The following is a 12,733-nucleotide window of genomic DNA, read 5'->3' as shown; positions in this document are numbered from 1 at the left end:
AATCCATTTTGCATATGCAGAAGTAACTGAAACTCACGAGGGGTTCACTCTCTTGTGCTCCACATAGAGATTTATAAAATAATTAATCTTTATATGTGAATGTTCGACCACCCGCGTAACCCGTGAACAATTCCTTCTTTGCCGCAGAAGTTTTGGTAATTTCAAAATTAAAGCAGCAGCGTGATTTTTTGTTTGTACCTTCATTGCCTGCAGATAAGCCGTCTGGCTTTGTGATGCCTGTGCTCTTTTTCCGTCTGTGTTTCTTGCGGTTGGCATGAGGCGAAGGAGGCGGCTCGAGTTTCGGACTGGTCGCGCTGCCGACGCTGGAAGTTGTTGGATCACTCATCCCATTAGCTGAAAGAGACAAACGGAAAAAAAGACCATAACTATTATTATTATTATTATTATCATTATTATTATTATTATCAAACTAATATAACATAAAGTAAATTGCTTGTGTTTTTAAAGTTAAATACTGACCCACTAATGGGTTAGTATTATATGGGTAATAAGCTCTGTCCAGATCATTTAAGTTTCCAGTTAGGAGATGTTATGCTCATTCACCAAGAAATTTTACACGGGAATAAATGTGTTAATGTTCAAGATTGACCATTTAAAGGGAAAGTGAGGAGAGGTGTGCATCACTGTGCATCATTGTGAAATGACACAGAACATGAATAATGAATGACATTATTAGAGCCTCATGCAAAACAGGGGCAGACTTGTCACACATCACAAATGAGCGGTGGAGTTGGAAATGGCTGTGAGTGCTCCAAAAGTAACTGTGTGACTCGGGCTATAGATGGAGGACAGGTATGAGGCCATCAGTGAACAAATGGTTACCTGAGTTAGCCCGCAGCAAAGCTCTCTATATGACTGTCAGGGAGTGACAGGGGGGGCTAAGAGCCGGCTTTGTTTCTTGTAAGTGATTTTATAAATGTGATATTAACCTGTGCTACCGTTGGGCAAAGGGATAGGAGGCATGGGACGATAGGAGGGGGGTTGTCAGCTTGCCATCTTTCTGATTTCCTGACATTTGACATCACTTTCCCTTCTTTCCCCCTCCGGATGCCATTATGAATCTGGGAGTGGGGGCCAGGGGCCTGGGGGAAGGAGGGAAGGGAGGGCCAGTAGATGGGCCCCATATTGCTCTCCTCTTACCACCCTGTGTGGGGCTGGCAGCCTCCTCCATTGTCTCCCATCAAAAGCTCATTGTAGTGTGGCAAACTCCATTCATTTCCCCGTGCACCGTCCCAGCCCCAGGGGTGGAGTGCAGGAGGACAAGGGGCTCAGGGATTATTGCTGTTGTCGTTGCCAGTTGCACATGCTATAATGTGCGGCAGTGTGCCATTAGCCAGTGTACAACATTAGGCCTAATTCGGTCATTACCTTTAGGGAGATGGGGCTGTCTTGGAGGAGGGAGATGGGCTCAGCGGGGGACTGACGATGCTAACGTGAGGGAAGAGTGGAGCTCTGGAGGCCCCGGGACGCATTGTTTGAGCGTGGGCAAAATATGGGAGACAACACCTGAGACAACACATTGCTACGTCCATACTCAACTTCAGATCCATCACGATGGGAACTGATGTTTACAAGAATTTAATTTGTGGGGGAAAAAAAAAAATATCGCAAAATTCATCTGTAATTTGTCAGATGCCAAGAGACCCTAGCATTAATATTTCAGCATTAATAGTCATGTGTTACTTGAAAAATAGTAATATTGATTATATGCCGTCACATTAATAAACATAACATTGGTGGGTGTGCTGTTACATACATTAAGCTCTCTGGTGATTTGAATGGCAGCACACAGCCACACATGTAGCAGCTCTTAGCCGAGGCGTCTGTTTCAATTTCCCTGCTCTCTTACAACAGCCCCCCTGAGACGAGTCATTAGCTGGCTCAGACAGCTGGGGGCACAGGGGTCCTCAATGTGCAACCCCCCCCCCACCCCCAACCCTCTGCGTCCTCCTCCCTCTCCATCCCAGCGTCTGTCCCGCCAGCACAGCTCCGTATGGCGGGTGGAAGACGCGAGCGCCGACCTGCCTCAGACGTGACAGGCAGCATTTGTTTAATGTCGCTTGAGGTTAAAGGGGAGGGCGGCCCCTCGGGGGCCCGGGCCGTGTCATAAACACCTCTAATTATCAATTTCTGCCCCTAATGTTGTGGAAAATGACCCCGGCCATGCTCAACCGGCACCTGAAACATATACTGGGTGATATTTCTCCCTTTGTTTGCACGAATCAGCCTTTAAGATGTCTGTAACATGAAGGTATGGAGCTGGAAACACCAGCGAGCGACAAAGCAAAAGCATTCTGATGGTTTTATATGATGTGAAGTCTCCGGCCTTTAAGTGGTTCTCCGCTCTGAGCTATGCATGATTGCCAGATTATTTCTTAAATTGAGAATTATGAAGTTGGAACTGGATTGTTTCGGCGCGTAGACGATTCACAGTGGCGTTATTAGCCGGCTATTAGCGTGTATGAGGGCCATCAGCCACCAAGCTGGGTAATGAAGCACACTGGGATCAGGAGTCTCTCTCCTACTCAGCTGAGATCACCTGGGCAGCCGAATAGGTAGGAGCCTAACCTGTGATTACACTGCATTATACTCCCACCACGGAGATGACAGTTTAAACACGTTTCAGGATGAAGGCTGTGGGTAAGACAAAGAGGGGGCCGCTAACAGCTTCCTGCCTTCACCAATGCCAAACTGCGAATGAATGAGAATGGGTGGGGGGGAATGGGTGAGGGAGAGCGAGGCAGGGGGGGTGAAGAGAAGGGGGGGAGTCATTTCATTGTTATTCAAGAGGCTTTGGGTGAGGAGCACTATGATTCCACCAGGCCCCTTGACATGGCAGCCCTGCCTGTCCTCAATCAAAACCAACAGCTGCAATTAATGGCAAAAATTAGAAACAATCACCGCCTCCCCTTATTATCCTCAATTAGAGCGCGCTAATCAAGGCCTGATCGCGCTCCGCTGCTCTCTCCAAACTAAATGTCAAACTTCATTACGGCCCGGCGTAGAAATCAAACGCCCCGCATGCTATCACCCTCGCATCAGGAGGCCGAGACATAAAACACAGTGCCACAGGAAAAGGCTATCTGTGCATTAACTACCTGTGTCCTGATATGCAAACTAAGAGGAGAAAAAAGCTACAGGAATGAACGCGGTGCAGCCGGCGAGTCGCAGGTGATGCAGACTTTTCTTTGGCCATTAAAACCGTCCTAATGAGCGCAGATTTATCATTATAGTCTGGATTTAACCTCATGTGGTAAAGTGTTAGATCATTATTTGATCCATTATTTTTCTCATGAATCTGGAGCAGCGAATGTTTGCTGGAAATCAACTGAAATGACTTGTTGAGATTAAAAACTGATTCAGAATAATTTTGAACTTGATCAATTAATCAATTAAAGATTTCAGTTCTAGTCCCGACTGAGTCACTTTTTTGTAAAATGTAAAAATGTGAAACAAGTAAGTTCTTTTTTAAGCTTAAAAACAAATCGGCAATTTCTACATAAGTTCATTTGTTATATTTTTCAGGTCGTGAACTGCAACATCTCCATCATCTCACCATAGGATGATATTGAATTCATTATTGAATGAGCACCTATGAAGGGCACTGATTTGCAGGAATCCTTTGACGTTGTGAACGTGACATTACTCACACTTTGACTTAAGTTCCTGTCATCGACAATCCAATCACATCGCTCCGGCAGCTGTTTGAGCGTCGCGCTTTTAATTCAGGTTCAAAGATTGAGGTGTACCGAGGAGAGCAGCATCTAAACAAGCTCGCGGTGCATTAAGAATGGTGCTGTATGAATGCAAGCAATGGAAAAATTGGGCCGGGATTTAATCAAAAATCTGCGCTCAATATTCAAGCGACGTTAGTACCTCTTGCTTCTGCCAATAGGTTTACAAATGAGCACATTCTTTAAATAATATGGAAATGGTTACCTGGCTAAGACGCATTCATTCTCCGGCGAATCATCAATCTGCTGTTTTTGCATCTCAGAATCACATTTTGTTTTAACCTGCAACCTTCACCAAGGATAATGGAGTGATTGGGCTTGGTTCGAGTCAATTCAGTTGACAAGACATGAGCCCCCGTCCCCGCGGAACACCCTCTATTGATTATTGAAGGCACATTAGGATGAGAGATAAGAGGGTCGCATTTCAATCAGGTTTGTGTTTTCTGATCGGCTTCGCACTGCAGACACGTCCTCTGATTCTGATCCTTCAGTCGTCTGGAGACATAAAAACGAGTCGTTCTGAGAAAAAGTTTTGGCGCTTCCCGTGCACATTACAGGCCTTAAACCGCGTGCACTGACTACACACCGATTACAGAGAAACTCCTTCCCAAGGACGAACGACAGATCCATCATGTGACAAGAAAAACCACGTTTCTACTATTATTTTCAGCTCATTTGCCTCATTGGAGCTCATTTGTGGTTACCTTAAGAGTATAGCATGGAAATAATTGAAGGAAATAGAATAATGGAGCAGATTGTGGATTTGATTTAGTTGAAGTCTGGATGTTGGTTAATGAGCTATGTTAATATTGAGAGCTTTGCAGCTTCCCAAACAAGAAAATGAGAAATTCTAGAGTCATCTTATTTGTCCAGACCGCGACGGTTAGGAAATTCTATTTGTCCGTTGCAGACCAGCTTCCCCACACACACACACAATATTTCACCCACATACACACACACATTATAATACAGATGCAAACACTCTCTGTGGCAAAAACTCACAGACAAACAGCTAAAAAAACACACACACACACACACACACACACACACACACACACACACACACACACACACACACACACACACACACACACACACACACACACACACACACACACACACACACACACACACACACACACACACACACACACACAACCCAACACACGCACTTGCTCTCATTTATTTGAGGACCCCACGAATCTAAGTAATTCTGCTTTGGGCATGCTGCTGATGGGAGGCAGGGGTAGGGGGTGATGGAAGTGCCTGCGTCCAGGCAGAATTGATCGTTTGGCAGCTCCAAATGAGAGACAGGCTTGTCTGCGGAACCACGAGGGCCATGCAGTTGGACTCCAGCGGCGCTCATAAAGTGCGCTCTTTAAACTGCCGGGGCCCCTGGGAGCCCATGGGGAGGGAGGGAGCCGCCGCCGCGCTAATGAGAACTACCAGAGTGCAAACATGCATGGAAATGACTGTTATTCTGTTGATGTGCATTTAAGTGCTTTTTTACTGCCAACCACAAAGAGAGGGAAATAACTGGTGATGAATGGTACCCCCGAAAAGCATTCATTTTCCTCTTCGGAAGAAAAGAGGAAAACAGAGGGAGGAGGAGGAGGGAGCAGAGAGTAAGATGGAAGGTAAAGACAGGGTGGGGAGTTGCGGAGGGAGGCAGGGAGGGGGCAGACATGCATGGTGAATGTATTATCTTATTTCACTCAAGTACAGTGACAGGGCGCGATGTGACACCGAGGCAGTGAGTGGAGATGCATCGATGGCGGAGAGTTAACCGTCACCGCTCCTCCGCTCCGAGCACGGCGCCTCCATCAAAGAGCTGCCACCAAAAAGGTCACAGCGATCACAGACATGATCACCTCGTTATGAAAATGAGGCTTGTTACGCACGTCGGAGAAATTCAGGAAATGGCGTCGCCGTCACGCCACAGTTCTAGTTCAGATTCGTTCTGATTTGTTTTTTAATGCACTGAGCTCCTCGTCTTTGAGGTGGTGATATCTGACTTTTAGACTTTGGGATGAGAGAGTAGAGGGTCTTACGGGCTCCGCTGCTTGTACTGGTGTTGATGGCTTCATTCCACTGGTCGGCGCTGGACACGGAGAAGGAGCGCTGGTGCATGCCGTCCTTACTGCCGCCAAACACCGAGCCGCCGGTCTGCAGGGACGAGCTGCTGTTGGAGTGAGGAGCACCTGGAAAACACGAGACAACAACCAAAAACATGAGTCCTGGTTTCTCACGTTATGTTTGATTTCCTGACTGATTGTTTCCTTTGAAGGAAAAAAGTCTGTAAAGAAGTGACAATGATGTAATTGAGTTTTTTAGTAGTTTCTACAGCACTTTAATGCCACTGCCACCTTATTTGTGCAAATCTCTCTGTCAAACAACCCCCTCCTCACACAGACACACACAGTAGCGCTCTCCCTCCGCCTCTGCCTCTAATTAGCCCTTAATTAACAAGATACACTCTGAACGCTAATTATCTCGCCTCATCCCTCTGACTGCCACATCGATCTCCACTGGCGTCAGCAGGCGTTCTCTCCCCAACTTCCAATCAGGCGAGCCACGGACGCCTGGCTCTCTTTACTAATTCATGGGCTAGGCTGCGCCATGTGAGGTCCTTCCCTCCTGTTCACGAGCAGCCGCTACAACTCGTCCTAACTACTCGGAAAAACTCCATAGATACATTTCACAGGCACGTGAGGGGAATCCGAATAACAGCTTAAGCTTTAATATGCAATAAACCGAAATAAAATAATTGATTCCAAACTTGATAATTAGGGTGTTTCCCCCCAGAATTTGTTTTTGTAAAATTGAATTTCAAATATTTTGAATCACCTAAAAAAAAAGATGGGTTGTTTACAAATAAATTACCCGATAGAATATAAATTTCCACAATATCTATCACCTTAAATCTTCAGGTTACACAGCTACAAGGAAAAACTAATCAAATTTAATAAGATAAATAGATAGTGACATTTCGAAAAAAAAAAAAGTAATTTCTCAGATGTTTTTCTTTATCTTATAGGTATCACACATCAGGTCCTTTTATTCAACAATTACAAGAGAATATCAGTTTCTGATTGAGGTGACAATAACAGAAAATATAGTGTGCGGGTCGTGTGTAAAGTAAACTAAGCGGCACGGGTGCTTGTTAGGATAATATGTCCTACTCATTATCTAGAGTAATAAGTGTATCAAATTCACATAATCATGTCTAATTAGTATCAGTAATTATCTTGTTGGGCCCGGGAATATTAATCTTCGGGTCCCAGAGGGGAGGGAGCAGAATCGCAGCGAGAACGGGGGAGAGAGCGAGGGAATCATGCTGAGGAGCGCCGACTAAATTAGCATGCTGAAATCAGAGCGGAGGAGGAGGAGGGGAACAGGAACGAAGAGTAGGGGTACTGGAAAGAAAATGTAGAACTTTGTTTTTGAAAAAAGGAGATGGATGAGCGATCCAGTAAATAAGTTCAGGACGTCTATAAAAAGGCCTCTGATTGCCCGTATCATTACTGAATTAAGGGCATTTAAAAATATGATTTAATAAACAAGCAGAGCTGCGTGTTGCTTTGTTGTCAGCAGAGACCTGATATTACACAACTACATGTTTGATCATCATCATTGTTATAACAGTTATAACAAAAACGCTGCATATCAGACAATTTTTATTCCCAAAGTTTGACTCTATGATGCCATAAAAAAAGATAAAGGAAAAAAAAAAAACTCTTATAACTACAAGGCAACTTCGATTGATATTCAAAATTCAACAATCAGGTCTAATTGTCAAATTGGATGCTAATGATTAATGAATTATACATGGCTGTACCCATTAGTCCCCAGAGACCACTCCTGCATAAAGGGGAGGATAATGTAATTACAGTGGAGAAATAATCAGCTCGTGGCATTAAAAGAGCAGTGTACTCCCAGCTCCAGCCAGGCCTGACTCCATGTGTTCTCCAGCTTTAACACTGGAGCTACACAGTGGACTGTGGTAGTGACTGATGTACTGCAATGTAGGATCAGATCTAATGGCTGGATGGGGTCAAGTAGAAATAAACCAAAGTGTCATTTCATTTCAATCTAGTAAATGTTCAAAAACAATTAAAAAAAACACTATAATGCAGGAAAACCTTTTAGTTGGACAGAAGTAATACATCTCTTTAATTAACATTATGGTAAATGATTGTTTGTGATTTTATTATGATCCTCTGCTAAAAGTATAGGGCACAACATCAAACCTATACAAGGCCCAATTCCATCAATGCTTCTGTTCATCAATGTATCATTATATCCACATCATATCTAATTTTATGATTAAACTCAACCATCCAGCTTTGAAACTGTATGAAATCTAGACAGTGGTAACTAAGAAGAAGAAGTAACCAAGTACTGTCCTCAACTTTACTTGAGTATTTCAATGGCTAATATTTAATAGCACTTAATTTAATTGACCGCTAGATTAGTTAAAAAACATCATGGATTTGTATTGATTAAACTCAACAGCTTAAAGTAAAGAAATCTGCATCCAGCTACAACTCAAAATGCGTTTTGAACATTTATGTATAGGTATTAATGATAAAATCATTTAACATTTAATAATAAGACAATGAGGAAGCAGGCTATAATGAGTGCTTTATCACATCTTGCTGATAATACTACTTAATTACATTGGAGGTGTTAAGGTGTTAATCAATTTTAATTGATTACTTTCACATTGTGGTATTACTATTTTTACTTAAATAATGAATGTGTGTACTTCTTCGCACTACTGCGTGTACATACGATCATAAAAATCGTAATCAATAAAGATAAGGAAGATACAAATTATTAAAGATGTTACTACATGAACTTCTGCACGTTTCTCGTCAGAAATAACGAAAACGTACAAAGTGTAAACCCAGATAATGAGAACTTCTCCCTGACTGTATCATCATGTGTATATAGAGATAACAGAAGCTATATAGTGTGTGTGTGAGCTGCAGGCTATCCAGGGCTGGGGTGTTAAGTAGAGGCGATGGATTAGCGGGGAGCAGCGCTGCCTTGCTTCTCATTTCTCTTTAGGCCGGGCCGTCAGTGAGCTGATGAGCCGTGACGAGGCCTGACCCCTCCGTGGAGTTGTTGCCATTATGTACAAGTAGTGGGATAATGAAGCATTCATGCTAATGTGGGCCGGGCAGCACATCATCTGTGTGTAATCCACCGCCATCGCCCCGACCACCGCCCAGTTGCAGCCCTCCAGCCCTGACACGGCTGCCAGTCAGACATTCATATCCATACCTAGGTTTTATATGCTTTCATTTCACACAATATGTGCCTCAAAGTAACTCTACATCATCCACATTAGTCTGATTCCTAACTTATGTAAATATTTACTGCAGATTTTTATTGATATTTGTTTGAGCTGAGTAAGAAATGTAGATTAAATTGTCAGAGGTCACTGTGTCCCTGTGACAAACTTTGGATGTGATTTCCATAAAGATGAAGCAATATGAAAAAAATGTATCCAAAATTGAACAATGAACAATGAGTAATTCTGCATTTATAAAATCACTTTATATGTATATTTATTACACATATTTTTTATTAAATTAAGCAATAAAAAATAGCTTGAGGCTTATCTTAAGGATATTTGTTGTCACAACAGCCAATTAACAGCCAGGTACCAAGAGCTGAAAGCACCAGCTTCAGTCAGATGCAACATTTCAGTCATGTGATTAAATTAAGTAGATCCTATTCGTTATAATAAGTTATCACAGGGCACTTTTCATTGAGAGCAGGTCCAGTCTATACTCTATACTCGTATTTAAAGACACCAAACAATCCCCCATGAGCAAAAACTTCTTTCCAACAGTAGAAACCTTGAGTAGAAGTGGGCTCGGAGTCAGCCGCTCTGTGCCTGTGGCATATGGAGGGCATAAAAAAACTAGTAGGCAAGCAATCAGAAAACTAGAAGCTTCCAGCTCCTTCTACTATAAGTGGTGGTAGTGGAAATACAAATTAATGTTCTTGCTCATGTTACATTTACTTAATTGGCAAAGGCCTTTGTCCTAAGCGACGTGCAAACAAGACCCAATAGAAGCCGGAGAACGGAGCTTTGAAAATGTAGTTTAAAAAAACAGACCAGACTAAAACATTTACAATTCCACAATTCACATGTTTCTGATCTAATCTCTTATAAAACAAGATCCACTTTTGATTTGATATTAATATAAAAGTTGGCAGGTATGTTAATAATAAAAAATAAAAGTTCCAGTGCAAATGAACACAAGATAGGTGGTAAGGATATTTGATATGAAGTCTACTACTAAAACTACTACATCCAGAGTGTGTTTAACAAAAGAAAATAATGGGAACCCTTCATTTATACCACACACAGACACACACTGCACCAGTGCTGGAGGCAGATGTTCCATGAGGCTGCTGCATGGTCAGTACGCGTTGGACTCTACGATGCTACAGACGAGTACAGGAGACAAACTGTGGCGCAGAGTGAGAACGGACGGGGCTAAACACTTTCCTAAAACCTCCACCTCTTCTTCCACACGCCTCCCTCTCCCCCACAGGATTGATTAAAAGTGACTGGGCCCATTAATACTCTGATACAATGTATCTGTCGCCGGTGACACGGCAGGATGCGTGTTAACAGGGAGGATCATATTTAAAACGGTTCCGCTCCGCGCCCGGCGAAGGAATTAAACCTGGCCGCTTGGCAAACTCCTGGGCGCATGCGTTCTCTCATTTACTCTCCGTCTTCTCAACCTCTCCTCTTCATCTTCCCATCGCACCCCCCCCCCCACTCCACTCCGCCCATCCTTCTCTCCGTCGCTATCCCTCTTCTCCCAGTGATTATAAAGGTCTTTAGATCTAAGGAATGAATGAATTACCAAAGGCAAAGACAAGGCTTGTGATTTGGATGCCGTGAATAAAAAATTACCCCTTTGTTCCCTTCATCAATTGCATGTCTAATGAAATCAAAATCCCGATCGCATAATCAGAAAAGGGTCCTCCACCCGGAGAGAGACCTGATGTGATTTGTAACCTTTCTTTTCCTAAGTGGAGATTAAGGCAAATCTCCCTCACATTGTTCCCTGATGCGCAAATGGATGGAAACGGAGAATCTTGAATTTGTCATCGAGGAGTCTCGTCCAGGAAATGAACATGAGGAGAAAATAACATTGTTGAGAAGAAGAAAAAAATAACTAAAGGAGAAAACAAACCAGTTGGCACGGTTTCCCCGAAGAACCTTATCTGGCCTGTTTTTCATGCTGCTTTTGTCCGCCCTGATGCCCCCCCCTCAACCCAACACTCAAGGTTAACAGTCTGTGCGATGAAACAACCTCCGTCCAGTGTCCTCCGCTGTGTAAACTCCTACATCTTTCTGCTGGTGAGTGATTAACCCGTGCAGCGGTGGCAGCTCTTTGGCCAGGTTTAACAGTAACCAGGCCTGGACGGCGCCAGCGGTCCCGGCTGACCCGTCTCTGGCGCTGCACCCGCTCTCAACCGGTTAGACGCAGCCTGAGCGATGGAAGCACGGTGCCCATTTCACAGCTGATGAAGGGCCCCGCCTCCCTCTGGGGATCACTTTGCTAATTAGTATTAATTACTCTTAATTCTAAGCCTCAAATCCAATCACCGACTTCCACCCTTTTTTACGCCCGCCACACTCTCTGCAGCCTCCGGTGGCACAGGGTTATTTTTAAACTTGTTCGGTGGAGAAACTCTGGCACGATGGTCAGGACCAAAGTGTTTCTGATGCCGTGACCCCCCCACCACAGATGATGACAAATAACTAGGTCAGTGTCAAAGAGTGCAAGAAAACCAACCTCTGTGATTCTTTTCTGTGATATTTTCCTTTACATGGACGCGTTGTTTAAACACAATGTTAATCCCCTCTTTGGTAATTTAGAGAATTAATAGATTTCTCATAGATGCTCATTAAGTCATCATTGTGTGTGGTATGAAACAGCTGATTTGCATGAATGAAACATACAGACAGAAGATAATTAACCTGTTGGGAGCCATTTTTATGAATAATCGCAAACTGACTACATAGAAGACTAGCACAGTAATAAAAGGCTCATTGAGTAACCATTACATATTGTACCTGTGACTGGTTTTCCTATGAGACCTCTCTGTACCTTCCACGTGTGCTTTTGATATAAACTTCAGCACGACAACTTCAAAAATTGACTTAAAGCTGAAATGTTGTACCAATTCCAAGACACAAACCACTGTTTTAATGATTATTTGATCTGCTGATTACTTTCTTAATTGAGCGATTAATTGTTTTATTATGAAAATCATGAAAAATGACTGTCCCCACTTCCTGAAGCACATGATTTTAAATTCCTTGTTCTGGTGATCAAACGTTTAAAAAACAAAGATTTACTGTGATATAAAACAGAAAAGCAGGAAATCCTAACACTTGGAAAAAATATATCTTTAAATATGTATCTTAAGTTCTTAGTTAAATCATCCATTGATCAATTAAATGTTTCGGCTCTTGTAAAAACATAAAATAATGTCTTGGTAATTAAAAAAGTGCAACAGAACCAGAGGCCTTCAGCCTTGTGATGAGGCAGGGACATGTACCTGTGCTTCCGATGCCCAGCTGCAAGGCGCTGCGATCCTTGGTCAGCCCGTTGGTTTTGGGACTCGCCGTCGGGGCGACGGTGGCCACCGCCCTGGGCGGTCGCTTCCCGGGAACCTTGACCGTGGTCCTCAGCAGGTCAATCTCTTTCCCATGCACGTTCTGCATGTAGTCCTGGATCAAGTAAAGACACAAGCAGAGCACGACAACAGTAAGTGGTCCGCACTCGACACAAGTAGAGTCCAAATAATTTGAAATGTTTCCTTCAACTCAGGGGAGTGATTATACACAGCGTACCAACAAGAATCCAGGAATTATGGAGGGAAAAACAAATTAAAAGACGATTCAATTTCCATCCCCATTAGTCACAACCCAT

The 12,733-nt window shown here is 43.3% G+C and overlaps 1 protein-coding gene across 5 annotated transcripts in view; it reads right to left on the bottom strand.

Annotated features, from left to right (window-relative positions):
- Positions 1 to 12,733, bottom strand: part of agap3 (ArfGAP with GTPase domain, ankyrin repeat and PH domain 3) — a 117,530-nt gene that overhangs the window by 25,571 nt on the left and 79,226 nt on the right. For 4 of the 5 annotated variants that reach the window (XM_035169608.2, XM_035169610.2, XM_035169609.2 and 1 more), the window contains exons 11-13: positions 12,360 to 12,531; positions 5,807 to 5,956; positions 199 to 354 (exon numbers count right to left, since the gene is read on the bottom strand). In XM_035169608.2, the coding sequence (XP_035025499.1) occupies positions 199 to 354; positions 5,807 to 5,956; positions 12,360 to 12,531 (478 nt within the window). The remainder of the gene's footprint in view (positions 1 to 198; positions 355 to 5,806; positions 5,957 to 12,359; positions 12,532 to 12,733) is intronic. The other variant, XM_035169607.2, reaches the window with a different exon arrangement.

Source organism: Hippoglossus stenolepis, chromosome 11 (assembly GCF_022539355.2).
Source record: "Hippoglossus stenolepis isolate QCI-W04-F060 chromosome 11, HSTE1.2, whole genome shotgun sequence".
NCBI classification, from domain to species: Eukaryota; Metazoa; Chordata; class Actinopteri; order Pleuronectiformes; family Pleuronectidae; genus Hippoglossus; species Hippoglossus stenolepis.
The sequence above is the reverse complement of the archived record's forward strand: the minus strand, read 5'-3'. Positions and strand labels throughout refer to the sequence as shown.